The sequence below is a fragment of the Cyprinus carpio genome, chromosome B1, assembly GCF_018340385.1.
Source record: "Cyprinus carpio isolate SPL01 chromosome B1, ASM1834038v1, whole genome shotgun sequence".
Taxonomy (NCBI): domain Eukaryota; kingdom Metazoa; phylum Chordata; class Actinopteri; order Cypriniformes; family Cyprinidae; genus Cyprinus; species Cyprinus carpio.
In genome coordinates, this window is record NC_056597.1 from 8,311,843 (window position 1) to 8,330,029 (window position 18,187).

Genomic DNA, 18,187 nt, shown 5'->3' on the forward strand with positions numbered 1-18,187 from the left:
TTGGATAAAAATGGTATTTTATTTAGCTCAACTGACCACAATTCAGCAACAGGTTGAAATTCTTATCACAAAAAAATAAAATAATAAAAAAAAAAAAAAAACAACAAACACACAGACATCTAAAAAAATAAGACACTCAAACCATCCACACATCAGTTCTCAATAGTCAGACATCCTGCAGTCACACATACAAGCGCTCCCTTCCATTTTGAGAAGCTGCCATATACCGACCCCCATGAGACATTCTTCCTTTTGGGCAAGAGCTGCAAAGGAGTCCTCCACCAATCAGCAGGAGAACTGCTGCCCCCCAACAGACAAAGATAGCTGCTCCCAACTCCCTCTTCTGAGCCTGGGGCACTACAGGATTGTAAAAGTCCCCAATGACCTGATGGGCAGTCCAGCTAGGTGGCACCAAACCCAAGACCCCTGCAGTGACAAAGCCGGCCCCTCCTGCTACAGCAACCCGGGCCTTTGCAATACCGTCTGGCAAGCAGTTAACACATTTACCACCTGCAAAACTAGTAAATATTGCTATTAAACCAACAAGGGAAGCAAAGACAAGGATTGCTCGAGAGGCCTGCATGTCTTGAGGAAGAGCCAGCATGGAGTCGTACACCTGACACTGCATTTGGCCAGTGCTCTCCACTACACAGATCATCCACAGCCCTTCCCACATAATCTGTGCAGTCACAATGTTGGTCCCAATAAAAGCAGTCACACGCCATAGAGGAAGGGCACATGATATGATGATGCCCAGCCAGCCGAGAATGCCAAGTGTAGTTCCAAGGAGCTGTAAGATGGTAGACATGTCTGCAAAAAATAAAAAATAAAAAAAAAAAAAAAAAAAAAAAACACACACATACATATATATATATAAAAAAACAACACCCACTTAAAAAGGAAAGTATACAGGTAATTGTTTCTAAAAATATATATTTTTTTTTAAATAAAAAAGTAAAACCGTTTGAGGAGGAGCCTAAAAGAAGCTAACTGGTTTGAAAGCAGTGTTGGGAAGGTTACTTTGGAAGTGTAATAGGTTACAGATTACAAGACACTCTACCTAAAATGTAATAAGTAGTGCAACTATTTCTATTACTTTGAAGTAATGTAACCGATTACGTTTGATTATTTCCCTAAATTTCTATTTTTTTTCCAACTGTTAGGCTAATCATTTTCTAATATGTAAATCAGACAGTGTTAACACTGATTATTGTCACTATCAATATCCTTCATCACTTGAACCAAGGTAAATTTAAATTTGACAGCACAGCCACCACAAAAACAGACTTTAGCCCCAGCTCTGAGATCATTCTAAGGGCAAAAACAGATTTAAAACTAAAACAAGAAATATAGTTAGTTGCTATGATACAGTTTTGAAATCAAATCTTTGCATAGCTATGACAAGACACACTGACATCTAAACAATGGCTTGAGGAAAAAAAAAAAAAAAAAAAAAAAGTTCGTTAATATTAAAATAAAGCATATACACAAACCCAAATAGGAAATAAAACGGTTATCGAATAAGCGTGTTCCTTTCTTTTCTAAACTCCTAAAACATTGACATTTCATATTTTAAGAACGCTCAATGCAATTTATGAAGAAACCACTTAAATGTGTATGTGGATGTGTGAAAATGTACTCATTCTTTTCTCAGTAACTGTAACAGGTTACAATTACATTTATTTTGGAATTAAATTAAGCAATTTAGTTACATCGCCACACTGTTTGAAAGGGACTTCTGTAAGGCCATCGGTAAGCTACAACAATACAACTACATCTTTACTGCTCTCTACTGCAAAACCGAAGACAATGCAACTTACATTGAGTTTAACGTAAATCAAGAATAATATATTAAAAAGCTGCAGAAATGGGAAATTCAAAATACCCACAAACACTTCTTACCTGGGAACCTCCAAAGTTGTAGATGAGCTTGCAACTAAATACACCCACACCAATCCATGCACAATGGTTTCTACAAAGTCCTGAAGCAAAACCAAATAAAATGTACTTATGTGCAAGAAATCAAAACTCTATTAAAATGTTTGTTACGACAACAATACCGTCTGTAAGCTCCATTCACTTATATTGCTCTAACAACTTGAAAATGCTGTTCTCTTCTCTTAATGACTATCCATCAGTGATTGACTGATCATCAATCAATGATTCACTGGTTTGTAGTGTAGCACGCTGTACTGATGACGCTGATAATGATTGCTCATTATCAGGTTACACATTAAATAAAAGAATAATAATAATAATAATAAAAAAAAAGATTTAATTAGCCTAACAGTTTATTCGATGATACTTTTATTTCACAAAACTACAATCAAATGGCCAAAAGCAGTGATTGAGTGATGAGACTGAAGTGCACCTGCTTGGAAAACTTAGTTCATTAAGAACACAATTAAAAACTTGTTTGTTTTTTGGGGTGCTCATTACGAGACAGATAAAATATTAACATTCCTGAACAACCAATAAAATGTTCAGCGTGGACCTACGCCGGGACCACCAGTTGATTGACGCGGTCATCGTCCAATCACAAAGCAGAAACTGACTGCTCAACGAACAATTTACAGGGCATTCCACCAATCAGATGATTCCTATGGGCGGTCCTTAGCCTCACTGTAACAGTCGTGGTCTGTTGTACGCGCTGGTTCAGACAAGCAGTATGGCGGAAGAAGAGAGTGAATTGGAGTTAGATAGGTTTAAGAAAGACCTGGAGACTTTGTTGAACACTAGTGCAAGCGACGAACGCGGACTCCAGAGCAAGACGTACTGTGAAAGATTCTGTGAGGTAAGATGACAGGCTGGACAAAAGCGTTTGCGAGCTTTATATAAAAAGCAAACAGAGATGTGCTAACCAGTGTTAGCAGCATGACAGTAGATTCCCCTCCCCCAGTGTACAGCCACCGTGAGCCCAAATCTCACTGTATTTTACCTCATTAACTACGGGTGTCTTCAAAATACTGTAGGAGTAGATCTCAACAGTCTGACAGATCATTTTTAATCACGATTGGTAAAACTCGGGCTGCCACTTTCTTTCAGTTAGCTTCATTAGCTGGTTATGCGGCTAACAGTTAGCATTCCAAAGTTGCATTCCAAAACAAGCAGACTGCGAAAGATCAGCGTATACACACTTCACCATATTTTATTGGCCAGCGATCTCAGTAAACAGAAAACGGACCAACCCAGTTTGATAAATCCTTATGCACGACTACAGGGTGTTAAATGATAGAATAACTCGATGCTGTCAGTGTGAGCAATAGTTGATGTCTTGTTAACCAGTCTCTGCAAAGAATCGCTGGTTAGTTCCATCAGTTACTATGCAGCTTTCATTTCTGATGAAAATGTTGCTAAGTTAATGAATCCATCCTTTTTTTTCTGTAAAAATAAACTCTTTTATGGTGGTTTACGAAAGTTTGATTGACGTTACCTAATTTGTATCAGTAAGTTCATGTACTGTCATTAAATTCTAGTGACTTCCATGACTATAAACAATTACCAAAATTCGCTTGACAGTAGTATTTTCTGGCTTTAGGAGCACATAATGATAGTAATATAATCCGTCAATATTTTCTGTTTCTATGAATTGTCTCTCTTTATTTTTTTTAGTTGGTGGTGGAGCAAACCGGACGATGGCAAGTGCCTCTTCCCCAGCTCCAGGTGTTGCAGAGCGCCCTGTGCTATTTTGTCCATGGTGCGGCATCATTCCCTCCAGAATGCGAGCATGTTCGCTACACTCTGAGTAGTCTGGCCCTGTGAGTATATACTTCTGCTTTTGCCGTTAAATGTTACTTAATGGTTTAAAACGTTTAGGAAGTAGAGCACACATTGAAGTCACAAGACTGTCGTCATTATTCCCCCTCATGTCATGATCCTGTGTGACTTTATTATCGATATTTTGAAGAATGTTGGTTGCCAAACAGACAGAGTTAAAAAAAAAAAAACAGAAAAAAAAACCACTGCGACATTTCTTGAAATATATTTTTTGTTCCACAGAAGAAGGAAAGTCATACAGGATTGGAATAGGGATGTGCAGGGTTACTAATTTCTTTAGCGTTTAAACAGAGGTGTTTTAACAAACCCCCAGACATTAAAAACAGTCTGTAAAAGTGACTTGAAATATCTTACTGTATCATACAGTCAAATTTAATACTGAATGCTGATGAAAAATAGGTTATAATCATGCAGTTTGCTTGCCTTGCTTAATAATCAATGTATATTAAACTTAAGCGTTCATTTAATCAATATCAGCTAATATAGACAATAGACATGTTTATTAAAATAAACTGAATCACTGTCGTACTGGTATTGTCCATCATAACCCGTAGTATAACAAGCCTATAAGCAAGGTTAATTGTTATATATGCCAGTTTGACATAAAAAACTTTACTGTTATGATGGTTTGTTGTGCTTCAGATATACACTTTCAAAATACTGTATTCATTTAAATATATTAATGTAACTAATTTGAACTCAGCAGTTTTGTTTAGTTAACTAGTGTTGCACATACATGGCTGTCAGTAAATGATGACAGCAGTTTCTTTTTTTAGGTGAACTTTGCCTTTAAAGGGATACTCCATCCCAAAATGAAAATTTTGTCATTATTCACTTACCTCCATGTCGTTCCAAACCCGTAAAAGCTTCGTTCGTCTTCGGAACACAATTTAAGATATTTTGGATGAAAACCGGTAGGCTTGAGACTGTCCCATAGACTGCCAAGTAAATAACAGTTTCAAGGTCCAGGAAAGTATGAAAAGCATCATCAGAATAGTCCATCTGCCATCAGTGATTCAACCGTAATGTTATGAAGCTACGAGAATACTTTTTGTACACGAAGAAAACAAAAATAACGATTTTATTTAACAATTCCTCTCCTCTGTGTCTCTCCAAATCAGCGTAGCACCATTTTGGCAAATCTGAGCAGTACGCAGGCGGCGTATGCTCAGCCACGCCACAAGGATACGTTTTTTTACGTGTATTTACACTTTGGTTTGAAAGACAACAACGCATCGTCGCAGCGCGGCTGACACAGAAGAGCGTATGCCATCTGTGTACTGCTCTGAATTGTCAAAATGGCACTACGCTGATTTGGAGAGACACAGAGGAGAGGAATTGTTGAATAAAGTCGATATTTTTGTTTTCTTCGTGTACAAAAAGTATTCTCATTGCTTCATAACGTTACGGTTGAATCACTGATGGCAGATGGACTATTCTGACAATGCTTTTCATACTTTTATGGACCTTGACACTGTTATTTACTTGGCAGTCTATGGGACAGTCCCAAGCCTACCGGTTTTCATCCAAAATATCTTAAATTGTGTTCTGAAGATTAACAAATCTTTTACAGATTTGGAACGACATGGGGGTAAGTGAATAATGTCCAAAATTTCATTTTGCGGTGGAGTAACCCTTTAAGTATTTGTTTCTTTGGATGTCTGTAATGTTAATTGTCAATTCATGGGTAAACGGTGTGTGTTGAAATTGCTGAGGTTGAGTTGACAATAGTAATTCAAAAAGACAGCGAATGCAGTGCAAGTTCCAAAACATCTTTGCCTACTAATATAAAGCTAATCCTGTCTGAATAGGCCCTAAATCCACTGGAAGACTTACAGTATCATTTATTGGAGCAACAGGTTATAAAAGAAAATAATTACAGAATGATTTTTTATTTTATTTTTTATTTACAGGAGTATCTTCGAACTGCTGTTGTTCTTTGGAAAAGATGAATTCATCGAGCATCCTTTAAAAGACATTCTAGACTCATTCCAGGTAACTGCATTACCTCAATCCTATTATTCTTGGGTGAGCATCATGTTGAATTCTGCGTGTGTGTGTGTGTTACTCATATGTATCCATGTATTTATTTGGATGTCTTTCTGCTCTATTCTAGGACTGCTATGCGAGCCTGGTAAGCCATCAGAATGTTTACCTTCTGCAGGTTAGACATATTATTAAAGATGGAGGTCCTTGGGCAAACCCTGTTCTTCAGGCCATTCTCAAGGATTCAGAACTACCACAAGAAGACGGTTAGTAAATTAAGTTTTTTTTTTTTTTTTAAATCAAATGATCTATATGCATTACCTGAACTGTAAATGGAATTGATTATTATATGAGTTAGGGCTGGGCGATATATCGAATGCGATTGTCACGTGCATTTCGTCAGTAAAGCCGGTTCCCTGATTACTGCTAAATCGCCATCACCTGCTTTCAAATGGAGCGCCATTTAATAGACAGCGCCATAGATCACTTTCGCGTTCATTATCGCAGATGAATCGCCTTCGATAATTAAAGCGATATTGCGTAGCTTGTCAGTGAACGACGGCTCTGTCTATTAAATGGCGCTCCATTTAAAAGCAGGTGATGGGGATTTAGCGGTAATCAGGGAACCGGCTTTACTGATGAAATGCACGTGACAATCGCATGCGATATATCGCCCAGCCCTAATATGAGTTTTATTTATTGTTTTTGTTCACAGTGGACAAATATCTGAGCTCAGAGGTATCTGTTTTCATTGAGCTACGTGTGCGTTATCTGGTGGCATGTGAGAGGCTTCCGGAGGCATTGGCACTGACAAGGAGATGCATCCGGCACTCTGTTGTAGGGAGGCATCTCTATTTCAAGCAAGCTTACCTCATCTGTCTTTGGAGGGCTTCTCTTCATGAGCGCTTGAACAAGGGGGTGAGTGAGAAGTTATTTAATTAATATTAACACCTAGGCTTGGGCAATAAAACGTTATCGATATTTATTGACGGTGCACCTTCATAACACTAGAAAAATGTTCGATATACCGCACACTAATTACACTATAGTTTAATTTAATGGCACATGATATGAGTGACAAGCAGATAGCACACACAAACACAGCTGAAATGAGTGCTGTGCCACCTTGTGATGGGAAGATTGTGAATAAAGAAATGAATATTAGTAGGATTTTATATTTTAAACATTGCATTTGAATGCAAAAACAGTGCAATCAAATTTTAGGTGTGCTTAGGGTAGCCTTATTAGTGTTGAACGAAATGCAGTGATAATGTAAGTGTCATTGTTGCAATTTAATGTTTGTTAGTCTATCCAGTTGAACCCAAGAGATGTATTGCTGCTGTGTTATTCATTCAAAATTTTAGAGAAATATAGAAACGAGGCGAAGATCTTTATTAGATTAAAACCGAAACCAAGCCATTCACACAGAACACTTTTTGCGCATTTTTTTTAGACAAACATCTATGACTGTTGCACTCGCAAGTTAAAAGAGTTTAAAACTAATAAAAAAAACACGTCGCAAGTTTGTGGAGGTTTATTCCATTTCACTGCGTCTCATAGGTTTTTAAATGCATTCTGTGTGATCGGCATTTCAGCATTTTGTATTGAGCTCTGATTAAATACATGATGTTGTTTTGTTCATAATAGTTTATGCAATTTACGAAATTATATTTGATTTATATGTTAATTTAGACGTTATGCACGATTTTTTAGAGACAGTTGTTATTTCATTGCATTGAATAAACAATTAAAGGCAGGGTAGGTGATCTTGTTCAAAAACATTTTTGTTATGCTGGCTGAAAGTCTTTTCACATCCTGATACCAATCACCAAGTTAAGTGGTCTAAATGTATTTAAGCAAATGTGATTATTTTTTTAATTTTTTTTTAATTTTGCACAAACTGTTATACATATAGGCTAACAATAGCCTAACGATCTTATTGTTAGGACTGGTACGAATACCTGTTTTTTTTATTTATTTATTTTTTTTTAAGCTTTTTTCAGAGGGAGCGGGCTGAACATGTTCTTCTCTCTAATAAAGGCAGGGATCTCTGTGTGTCTGTCTGTCTGTTTGCATTTTTATTGTATCGAGAACAGTTCATCCAATCGACTTCACACGTGGTGGGTGTGTTGCTGTGGACCCAAGGGAGTGCAGTGTCGTATTTTGGTGCAATATGGACACACGACACATTCAGAATTAATAAACTTTAAATAAACTAAAGAACAGCACGAGCCGGAAGCAGCGCGCCTCATGCGGGCAGTGCGTATATGCTCCGAGAACGGACACTGCACTAGTGATACAAAACACACAGGTCTGTTAAGAGCAATACTTTTAATAAGGTAGCCTAACATTTTTCTAACAAACAAATCACTCCCAAATCATAAATTAGCAGCACAGTAATTACTGACAACGTAAAGGGTAGGCCATTACATGGTACATAGATTATTATTAGGTTAGGCTACTGTACGTTTTTTAGAACTGCCGTATTTGCAAGTATTTTCCAAGCAAATTAAGTGCACGTTTTTATCATGTGTAAAATTACTGAACAACAACACTCACAAAATACACATCATCATTTTACAACAAAACTTTTCAGAAGTGAGGGTCAGGGGCGTAGCCATCTTTTCAGAAGTGAGGGGGACATAAATTATATATATGTATATATATGCAAGTTAAATTTTTCTTTAATTTCTAGCTTTTAATTGGCTTAGAAATCTATAACTGCTGGACAATATGTGTGAAGTGTGAAAGTGACATACAGCCAAGTATGGTGACCCATACTCAGAATTTGTGCTCTGCATTTAACCCATTTGACTTTTAAAACAAAAAAGTCTTAATAAATTGGGTAAATTAAAAATACATTGGTTAAATGTAAAAAAAAGTTTTATAAAAAATGTCAAGAATTATCTATACCGAATGATATGAAACATTATATCATTGATAATTCTTTTAGCTATATCGCCCAGCCCTAGTTACACCACACTTGGCGTGAAATAGGCCTGGATGTATCTGGATTATATGTGGTCTTTTTTTTTTGCCCCGAACAAAGATTTCATACCTTAAAAAAAGCAAAACTTCTCCATTCTTACTTTTGCTTTTGGGAGTAAGCACTTAGTAAATTTGCTGAGTAAAGGTGCTGTGTTGCATTAAAGTCCAGACTTAAAATGATTTGCTGTCTTGGGTATCATATTAATAAAGAGCAAGTTTTTGTGCTGGTGTAAGTGATATAAGGCTATTTAGTGTTATATATTTAGTGTTACACAAACTTTCTTGGATACCATCATTTTTATATTATCATAGGTGTGATCGTTTCTAAACTATGATAAAAGATGAAAGTCTCCAGAATAAATGTACTGAAGGGGACCATTAACAGTGAATCTCATTCAAGCGGCAACCTCCCGCTCTCTCTCAAGAAGCCAACAAGGAAGTGACTAAAACTGCAATTCATCGACTGGCCGCTTGAGGCTGGCTGCAAAAGGGAGTCAGTCCCATAGACTCCCCATGTTAAAATGCCCAACTTTACAGCAGAAAAAAAAAAAAAACATGTTTACAGCCTCTTACGTCACGTAGCACCGCTTTGTATTCGCTTGTTAAGTCTGACGTCATGTAGCACCGCTTCCGTGTCCAAACGGATACCACAAGAAAACAACAAAAGGTGCTAATATACACTCACAATGTGATTATAATACTACCGAAAAAGCTCTGCACACTTTTTGTGCTTCAAAAACGCTCTTCAGGAGTCTACGGGTGACATCACGGACACTATCTCCATGTTTTTATACAGTCTATGATCTCATTCAGCAATTAAGAAAGACGTACAGTTAGAGGTATGCCAAATATGTAATATCATGTCACCCAGTGGTTCTTAACCAGTGGGCCTCCGCATACCCCAATAAGTCTTTAATTTAGTTTTAATTTTGTTATTTTAAAGGGATAGTCCTCACCTTCAACTCGACTTTCTTCTTTCGGACCAATCGGAGTTATATTAATAAAGGCCACCTGTCTTGTAAAAGGAGGGCCTTGAAGTCAAAAAGGATGAGAGCCATTGATTTTGGTGTCCATGGCAAGTGCGTCTTTTTCCATTGAGCTTAAGTGAAATAATAAAAAAGAGGGATTGCGAGTTGTATGAATAGTTGTATATTATGTATAATTCCAACTTTTTTTTTCGTCCTGCTTTTTTAGCAGTATCTTGATGGTGTAACCCCTAAGATGCACTGCAAATGATTGGTGCAGAAGACTGGAATGCCTCATTTATAATTAGCGAAGCAAAGATGTGGTGTAAATAAGAGACTTATTGTGCAGTGTTGGCTTAATTGATAAATAATGGCAGCATTCTTGAAAGTCTACAACTCTGCACATAGACAGTCAGTGAACTTTTGCTGGGCTGAAACAGTTTGTTGTAAGGTAGATCATTTATTCATAATTTAGTACAAATATTTTTTATTGAACTGGGAAGGCCAAAAACATTTTTAGTTTGTAAAGTCCACATGAAGAAAAGCACATGCATTTGTCTCCTGCAAAATAAGTATTTTACTGTAAAATAATACAATAGTAGGGCTGTGACTGTGGCATTATTATTTATTTTTTACCACTGTTCTAGTAAAGGGGCCAACCACAGCAGATAGCGGTCGATGTACAAATGACACTTTTAATGTGATTCAGGCTTTAAAAGTGCATTAAAATACAAATTGTCTTTGAACATGGAAAGCAGAAATGTAGTATCTAGAAATTTAGAGGGCTGTGGGACACAAGCAGGATAGATGCCATCTCTTCTTTCATATATTCATGTTTCTCCCAATATTCTAATGCAGTTGACACTGTAAATTGAAAAGCTAATTATATTTTTACACACAAGCAAGACATTTAAATAGGATGTTGAGCTGCTGGGGAAAGCAAAACTGAATAACCAGCATTTGTGAAATACTCTGTAATAGGGAGCCGTAGACATGATATGTGGAAAAAATAGATATAAAAAAATAGATATTCAAAATTTGTTTCCACAACATGTTCATTTGTGCCTATAGCTTATTATTTGCCCCAACTCAGACATCACAAACACAGCTTTTACAGATCTTTAATCTTTTGATCTGTGGTCGACCGATATATCGCCTCGGCCGATATTTGGCATTTTTCAAATATCGGCATCGGCCGATATGTTTTTCTGTTTGGCCAATGCTTTCATGGCGGGACTTTTATTTTGACGGCGCTGAGAACGAGTATGCCGTAACGATTGAAACCCAGACATTCCATCAAATTTCTCCATCTTGCAAAAACACTCCCTGTGTTTATCCTTGTTTTACCCCATTGTTTGACTGTGTGTATTTTGGCACAATCTTTGGATTTTTGGCTTGCACTTCTGTAACAGAATCTGAATTTCTTTTTCCACACCTGGCTAAACTTTAAATTAAAACTAAGCAATGATTTAGTACAACTTGGTCACAGTTTAACTATGCTGAGGGAACAAATGAACAAGTTATGGGAAAGATTTCTTAATTCAGTGGAATTGCAGAGGTGTGATTGTCATGCAAACTGTAGAATATCACATTATGTTGAGTTGACTTACGTTTTAGTGGTCTGTTCATGTGTAGGACGGCAGTGTGCATAACTAAAGCTTTAAATAACATCAAACTAGCTTAAACTTTAAATAACCTCAAACTATACAACTATACCAGGGGCCTGAAACCTTTTCGGCATGACGTTCCATTTTAAATTTTTCTGGTTAACCCCCCCCCCCAAAATACATTCTGTACATAAACATTTTTAAATGATATGATAAAAAAACACTAGGCCTATTTGATTTCCATGCAAATATTTCCTAATTTTTTTTTTTAATTGTTTTTGATACTTTTCAAAAGTTTCTTGAATAACAGATATACAGTGTGACACCACTGTATGTGTATGTGACAAGGCCAATGCATTAAAACCCTTGAGTTTAATCACCATTCTATATCAATGTGCTGCTTTAATTGATGCGCGCACCTTCACACACACACCACTCACACACAGAGATCTGAGATTGTACTGTGCAAAAAGTAACATTCAGAAGACCTTTATTAATCGATACTGAATCACATTATATTTATCAGCAATGAGGGGGGTAAAATCACTGTTTTTTTTTTTTTTAAGTAACTAAACTTAGCTTCATTGTTTGTAGAGAGAGACACAGACAGTATTCACGTCTCTCTCTCTCTCTGAAAATGGCCATATTTGAGAGAGAAAAAAATTTATTAGTTTGCATCACTGGATATAGCTGTTGGTCATTTAACATTTCTATCATAAAACGTATTGTTAAAAGTTGACTAATATTAAATGGTTTGCAGCTACATCTTACTTTGCTCTTTTTAACGTTAAACTGACGCTTCGCGCTCTGTTTCTGTCAACAGTAAACCCCGCCTACTTTGATTTGATTGGCCATCTCAGTCATTTTGACATTGATGAGCACTTGTTAGACCACTGAGGCTTTGATCTGAAGTGCCTAGTATGTGCAGCACTCACGCGTGCATCCGTAGACTAGCGCAAGTTAATTCTCACACTTTAGTATTTATAGCTCCTAACTGGCTGTGTGTCTATGAGAACTTATTACCTCAAAATGCACATCAGTATGCAATTTTCCCTATTGCTCACATGCCAGCAATTATCCCTCTGCATGCCACTGTTGGCACGCGTGCCGTAGGTTGCCGATCCCTGTGTATCACATTAGGTTGACTTGGCTTACATTTTAATGGACTGGTATGTTTAGTGGTCTTAAAAAAAGATATTAAAAATGTCCAAATATTTTTTTTTAATCTATTGGATTATATTGCAATATATTGTTTTAAAATATTGGAATATGATGAACAATGTTAAAGATCACACTATTGTTTTCTTTCCTAAAGATGGCAGATATCGATGGGAAGAATGCTGTAGAGATACTCTGCATGATGGAGAATGAAGAGAAAGATGAGACTGTTTTGATGATGAGTAAAGGCTTCCTATCTCAGAAGCTTCAGATTGGAGAAATGTACTACCTTTGGTGGGTCTTTCAAGCACTGTGTTCAGTGTATTGCCCCTCTTTGTAGCATTCAATGTTTTTACACAGTCATTGTAACAGCCTGACCAGAAGATAGTACTGAAGGTGCAGAGGATCACTGTCTTATTTCTTGCGCTTTATTTTTATTCCCATAAAGGGATTTGGTCTTCATATGGAGCAGACTCTACCTGCGATTGAACCTCTCCAAGCAAGGCTTCCTAGAGGAATGCAAAATAATGATCCTGTCAGCCACCAACATAAAAGCGATTTTCCCATTTATGAAGGTTATTTTGGCAGAGGTAAGATATTTTGTCATTGTATTAAACATGTAATTGTAGACATAGACAAAAATCGAATTGAACACACATATCAATATTTATAGTACGGTAGTGTTTATGAAATGTTCTTTTTAAGTGTCTTTTATTAAAATGATCACAGCAATAAAATTTGTGGTTTTATTTTTTCAGTTTGGAAAAGATGGCCTGGGGTTTTGTGTGGAGCTTTGTGCTCGAGCCTTGCAGACTGACCTTAAGAATGATCCAGTCGCCAAGTCTCTTATCTACAAAACCATTGCATACCTGCTCCCCAATGACCTTGAGGTCTGTAGGGCTTGTGCACTGCTAGTTTTCTTCCTAGAGAGAACTGTTGAGTCATACAAGAATGTGTTCCTCCTGTATACTCACCCTGATCAAGAGTACCATGCAGACACCAGTCTTGTGGGTAACAGTGTACGCTTTGAGGTTCTCCAGATCCTGAAAAAAGACCTGTACTTTGACCCTGAGTTCTGGAGCCTTCTTAACATTGAAACAAACTGTCTGAAGCTAATGAGCGATAAGGTTGGTAAAGCAGCTTTATGTGAAATCATGCAAAGGGACAAGTGGATGCCAAGCTACTGTGTGAAAGGATGTTGTCAGTGTTATGCAGACAACACATATGGGACTATCAGTAAAGCAGAGAAACCTACCAATCGAAAAAACCAGGAAGTGGAGTCAGAGAAAACTTGGGATAATTCTGCCTCAGGGGAAGCATCCTCCAAACCTCCAGGCAAAAGGCGGGGGAGGAAGCCAGGGACACGTCTTGTAAAAGATTCAGAGGCCTCTCCTGTTCGACGTTCATTTAGGCAATTGGACTCGGCAAAAAATCATGCCAGGCAACTTAATAGTAGACGCCAGAGACTCCTTTCGCGGCAGACTGAAATGAACACTCTGAAGCGCAAGGGAAGGAAACCACAATGGCTTTTGGACCAGTTGGCTGCCCAAGCAGAAAACAGTGAACCGCAACAAGACAAGAAACCAGGAAGGAAACCAAAGCAGTCAAATCTTTTAAAGGATATTTCAGTTGAGGAGCCATTAAGTGAAATTACAATGAAATTGTCCTACCCTGATAATGAAGTTGACCTCTCTTCTGATGTTCAGGCCACACTGTTTTCCACAGAGAACCCTCATATGACTGAAAGCAGTACTGACAAAACCGAATCTCAAGAGAATTTGAAATGGCCTGACAGTGCTTTGTCTCTTATCAAGTTACTATCAGCAGAATCTACTCCATGTAGGAAAAAGGACTTCAGGGTGACGGAGGAGATTGTTTTCTGGGAGCAAGGCCTTTCTATGGTTCGTAAATTCCACACATATTCAAGACCAGTTGAATTAGAAGGAATATCAGTCACCACTATACCTAAAGATGAAGTTAAGGTGGACCATAATGAATCCAAACAAGAAAGACAGTCTGCTGAGCAACAGTGTGAACCCGCAGAAAGCCTTGAAGCTGCTGCACAGGATAAAAATGCTGTGGAAATCAAGGCTACACCAATCCTAGTTACAAATGAGGAACCATCCACTCCTGCTGAAGCCATTCTTGAGCCAGTTAAAGAATTCATTGAACATCCAAAAGTTAATGAGTTATCAAGTCCTCAAGATGCAAACACCAAATATCCAGACTATGGTCCTTACAGTCCTATTAGTCCTCCAGAAAATACTACTGTTGATCTTCCACCAGAACTTACCACAGCTGATGCCATTCCTGTACCTGATAGTATGCCAGAAAACGTGACGGGTCTTCATGAGGATGCTCCTCCAGTTCTCACTGAAGTGACAATGCTCCCTGATGCTACAGTTGCTACTTTGAGTAAAAGCGAGATTGCCACTTCTTCTAAAATTGTGCATGAGAGGACGGAGTTGCCAGAGCTGTCACCAAGACCTGAGGAGACATCAGCGGAAATGCACACAGCTGTTGATGGTCTAGTCCCTGACCTTATTCCCCCAAGTGATGCAAGTTGCCAGCTTTCAGTTAACTGCAGCCTTTGCAATAAAGAAACCAAATACCAATACATTCTGCGGCATGCAATGTGGCATCATCGGATTGACAGAAAGTGCATGTTCTGTCACAAACGCTACACTCATGGACGCAGCCCATCAGTCCATTTTAAAGTGCACATTCAAGAGCTGAAAAAGTCTAATGGGCTTTTTAATGAAAATATTTGTGAGAATGCCACTGAGAACACCTTGCGACATTCCCAGACAAGACTGTTTAAACGTGTGAATCCTGCTATGAAGAATAGGTTAAGAAACCTCAAAATGAGGTTAAACTGTACTTTGAACATCACAGATTTGCACAGGGAAGGGCAAAGTTCAGAGCCTAAGGTGAGATTGCGGGCAAGGTTAGTTAAGAATTCAGATCCCCCAAGTACATCGGAAGAACAAAAGGAGAAAGATTGCAAGATGAAGAGAAAACATGCGTTAGCAAAGAGATCTCAGTCCATAGATGAGAACAAAAAGGTTTTCAGAATGGGACTAGTAAGGAAGAGAGCAAAGACTATGCAAACACTAACTCCAGATGACAACCATTCAGATACCAAGGGCAACTTGGTTCATAGGGAAAATGGGGTGATGAGAAAGAAAAGAAAATTGAAAAGTGAGCCTGAGACAAATACCCTCGATGAAAAGATTCAGACATCATTACCACAGGACAGCAAAGTGAAAACTGAGAGTGTAGAAAGTCCAAAAGTCAGTGTCAAGACTGAATCTGAGAATGCAGAAGTGACAAAAGACAAGAGCAAAACAAAATTGAAAAGAAAAGATAAAATGCTGGACTCTGGGCTGAAAAAGAAGAAGAAGAATGCTCCTGGAGATCAAAAAGAGGATGGAGAAGATTTAAAGAAGAGGAAGATAACAAACAGCCCGGAAGCCATTTCTGAGAATCAGGAACCCAAAGACAGTAATACTGAATTTAAGGAAATAAATCCAATAGAGCATAAGAATGGGACTCCCCCCAAACCCAAACCCAAACAGCCTTCCACACCACTCCAGGGAAAAAGAACTGGAGCATCTACGCATGTCAGATGCCCTGTGGAGATATGTACGTTTAGTGCAAAGTCAATCCTTGTCCTTTCCCATGTGTTATCTCACCACCATGGCGACAAGAAGGCGCTTGTGTTCTTTTTCAACTTTGGAAAGGAAAAATGTCTTTTCTGTTGCAGAAAGATATTCAACCCTCAGCATTTTTTTGACCATGTGATATGCCACAGAGGTGAGCTCAAGTTCCCATGCAACCATTACGGCTGCAAGGAGAGGTACCAAACACGTATGGAGCTTAGTGAACACATGTTAAGCCATCATCCCTTGAAAGCAATGTGCTGCTTTCCTGGCTGCTCTATGCAAGTTGAGAGCGGTATGCTCCTGTATAAGCATGAGAAAACGCATTATCAACCCAATACAGATTCGGGAAAAAATCCATTCCCCAAAGAATCTGAACCAATAGGGCACGGAGCCGCTCGAAGCCAGGAAGATAATATGGAGGCACCGGCATATTCTTCAGTCAGTCAACAAATTCTGGGTACAGCCAATTCGAAGGGTCCTGCAAATCAAGATGATGGAAAACCTTTAGTCCTCAATAAAGGTTCCGTAAACTACAGTAGCAAAAACCATAGCCTTGTTAATGGGCATAGCGAGGGTGACAAAGTTGTTCCTCCCAAACCCTCAGATCCAGTCAATAAAGAGCAGGAACCACCGGTTTTAGGTAAACCTGTAACTAAACGATTCGTTCGACCTCTTCCCTCTGCCTATCTGGATGAGTCTTACATTAGCATGCCAAAACGCTGGAAGGAGCCCCAGGTGGGCTCAAAGTTATTAAGCTCTGTCTCAAAGCCAGAAAAACTGCCTACCAGGCAGCGCTGTTCTCGATGCTTTCAGTCTTTCAACAGTGAGGAAGAGCTGCAGACACATAAGGACAAATGCACATCCCTCTTTGGATTTGATTCGGATGATGAAAGTAAGTACCTTTTTATTATGAATCTCAAGTTATTTATTTAATTTTTGTTGTTGAATACTTTGTTTTTGTTTTCAACAGGTGCCTCCTGAATTTGGAGAAGCAAGCCTGTCTACTGAGAAAATTGCTGAATGCTGCTGTGGGCAATCAGCGTTCTTGAGTGTGTGCTTCGCATCTTTTTCAGCATCTCAAAACGGAACTAGATTGAGGACTACATGGGAAATGAATTATCCCTCATTGTAGTCTTCTATGGCTGATCTGCTGCTTTATTTCAGAGCGAAGGTCTGTTTATTATTCTTAAAAAAATCTGACATTCTTTTTTTTTTTTCTTTTTTTTAAGTGTTAAGTAAGACTATTTTTTTATTCGATTGTCATCTTTGCTAGAAAATGAATAAGTTTGTCTTTCTATAAAATGCACAACAGTTGCTTTTGACTCTCTCCTCACTTCCTGTCACAGTGCTTAGCCTGTTCTCTCATTTTTTGCTCGTCTTTTCAATTCCTGGATATGAGAGGCCACCAAGGACCATGACACTACAAGACGAGTTGGTCTGTCTTTCTGGCCAGGGTAAATACCTGCTCTAGAAAGCACAAAATGTTGTGCTATGTGGTGGTTAATGAACAGTTTAACCTGGTTTTGAGACAGTGGGTCAGGTATTTACCAGTGTTACATTGTGCTTTATGAGCAGAAGTACTGGATGGAAACTAGTAGGCCACTTTAAGTATTTCAAGCACACTCTAAATATGTTCTTTTATTATTATTATTATTTTTTTTTTTTTAAACTTCATATGTGAACCTTTGTAAATTGTTACTAATTGCATATTTTGCAAATGTCATTAACTCGCATATGTTTAAGTCAGTGGACACTTGGGAAGAATTAAAGACATCAAGTCTTTAAATGAAGGACTTTGACTTCAGTTGAGAAAGCCTAAAGAACTGCTGGCCTGTAACTGGTGCTGCTGGGCAGATTCTCCTGTTAACGGAGGAGTGTATATGTGCCACAAAGCCTCATTGAACAATGTCATGACATATTCTAAATGACTTCTTTTTAAACTCAAGAAAATTGTAAGGGGAGGACTAATTTGTGTCTCAGACAGAGGCATGTTTATAACTGTTCCATTGATGAACAGTAACAGTCTTATTTATTCTTTTTT

The 18,187-nt window shown here is 38.1% G+C and overlaps 2 protein-coding genes across 2 annotated transcripts; one reads left to right on the forward strand and one right to left on the reverse strand.

Annotated features, from left to right (window-relative positions):
* cldng (claudin g) lies at nt 1-2,210 on the reverse strand. Its single transcript, XM_019111806.2, has 3 exons — nt 2,061-2,210; nt 1,903-1,982; nt 1-810 (listed from the first exon to the last, which is right to left on the reverse strand). The coding sequence occupies exon 3, from the start codon at nt 806-808 to the stop codon at nt 182-184; it is 627 nt and encodes a 208-aa protein (XP_018967351.1). The 5' UTR covers nt 809-810; nt 1,903-1,982; nt 2,061-2,210; the 3' UTR covers nt 1-181.
* A 423-nt stretch (nt 2,211-2,633) lies between these two features.
* Nucleotides 2,634-18,169, forward strand: znf654 (zinc finger protein 654). The gene is made up of 9 exons (XM_019108736.2): nt 2,634-2,794; nt 3,613-3,758; nt 5,691-5,772; nt 5,894-6,029; nt 6,479-6,681; nt 12,639-12,775; nt 12,930-13,071; nt 13,240-17,038; nt 17,117-18,169. Exons 1-9 carry the CDS (start codon nt 2,669-2,671, stop codon nt 17,125-17,127), a joined length of 4,782 nt encoding a protein of 1,593 aa, XP_018964281.2. The 5' UTR covers nt 2,634-2,668; the 3' UTR covers nt 17,128-18,169.
* The last annotated feature ends 18 nt before the right edge of the window (nt 18,170-18,187 follow it).

Excerpts from the sequence above, each read along its gene's own strand:
- cldng (XM_019111806.2), bottom strand. The coding sequence starts at position 808 with ATGTCTACCATCTTACAGCTCCTTGGAACTACACTTGGCATTCTCGGC.
- znf654 (XM_019108736.2), top strand. The coding sequence starts at position 2,669 with ATGGCGGAAGAAGAGAGTGAATTGGAGTTAGATAGGTTTAAGAAAGAC. Across the intron at positions 2,795-3,612 it reads ACTGTGAAAGATTCTGTGAG|TTGGTGGTGGAGCAAACCGG; the intron begins GTAAGATGACAG and ends TATTTTTTTTAG. Across the intron at positions 3,759-5,690 it reads ACTCTGAGTAGTCTGGCCCT|GAGTATCTTCGAACTGCTGT; the intron begins GTGAGTATATAC and ends TTTTATTTACAG.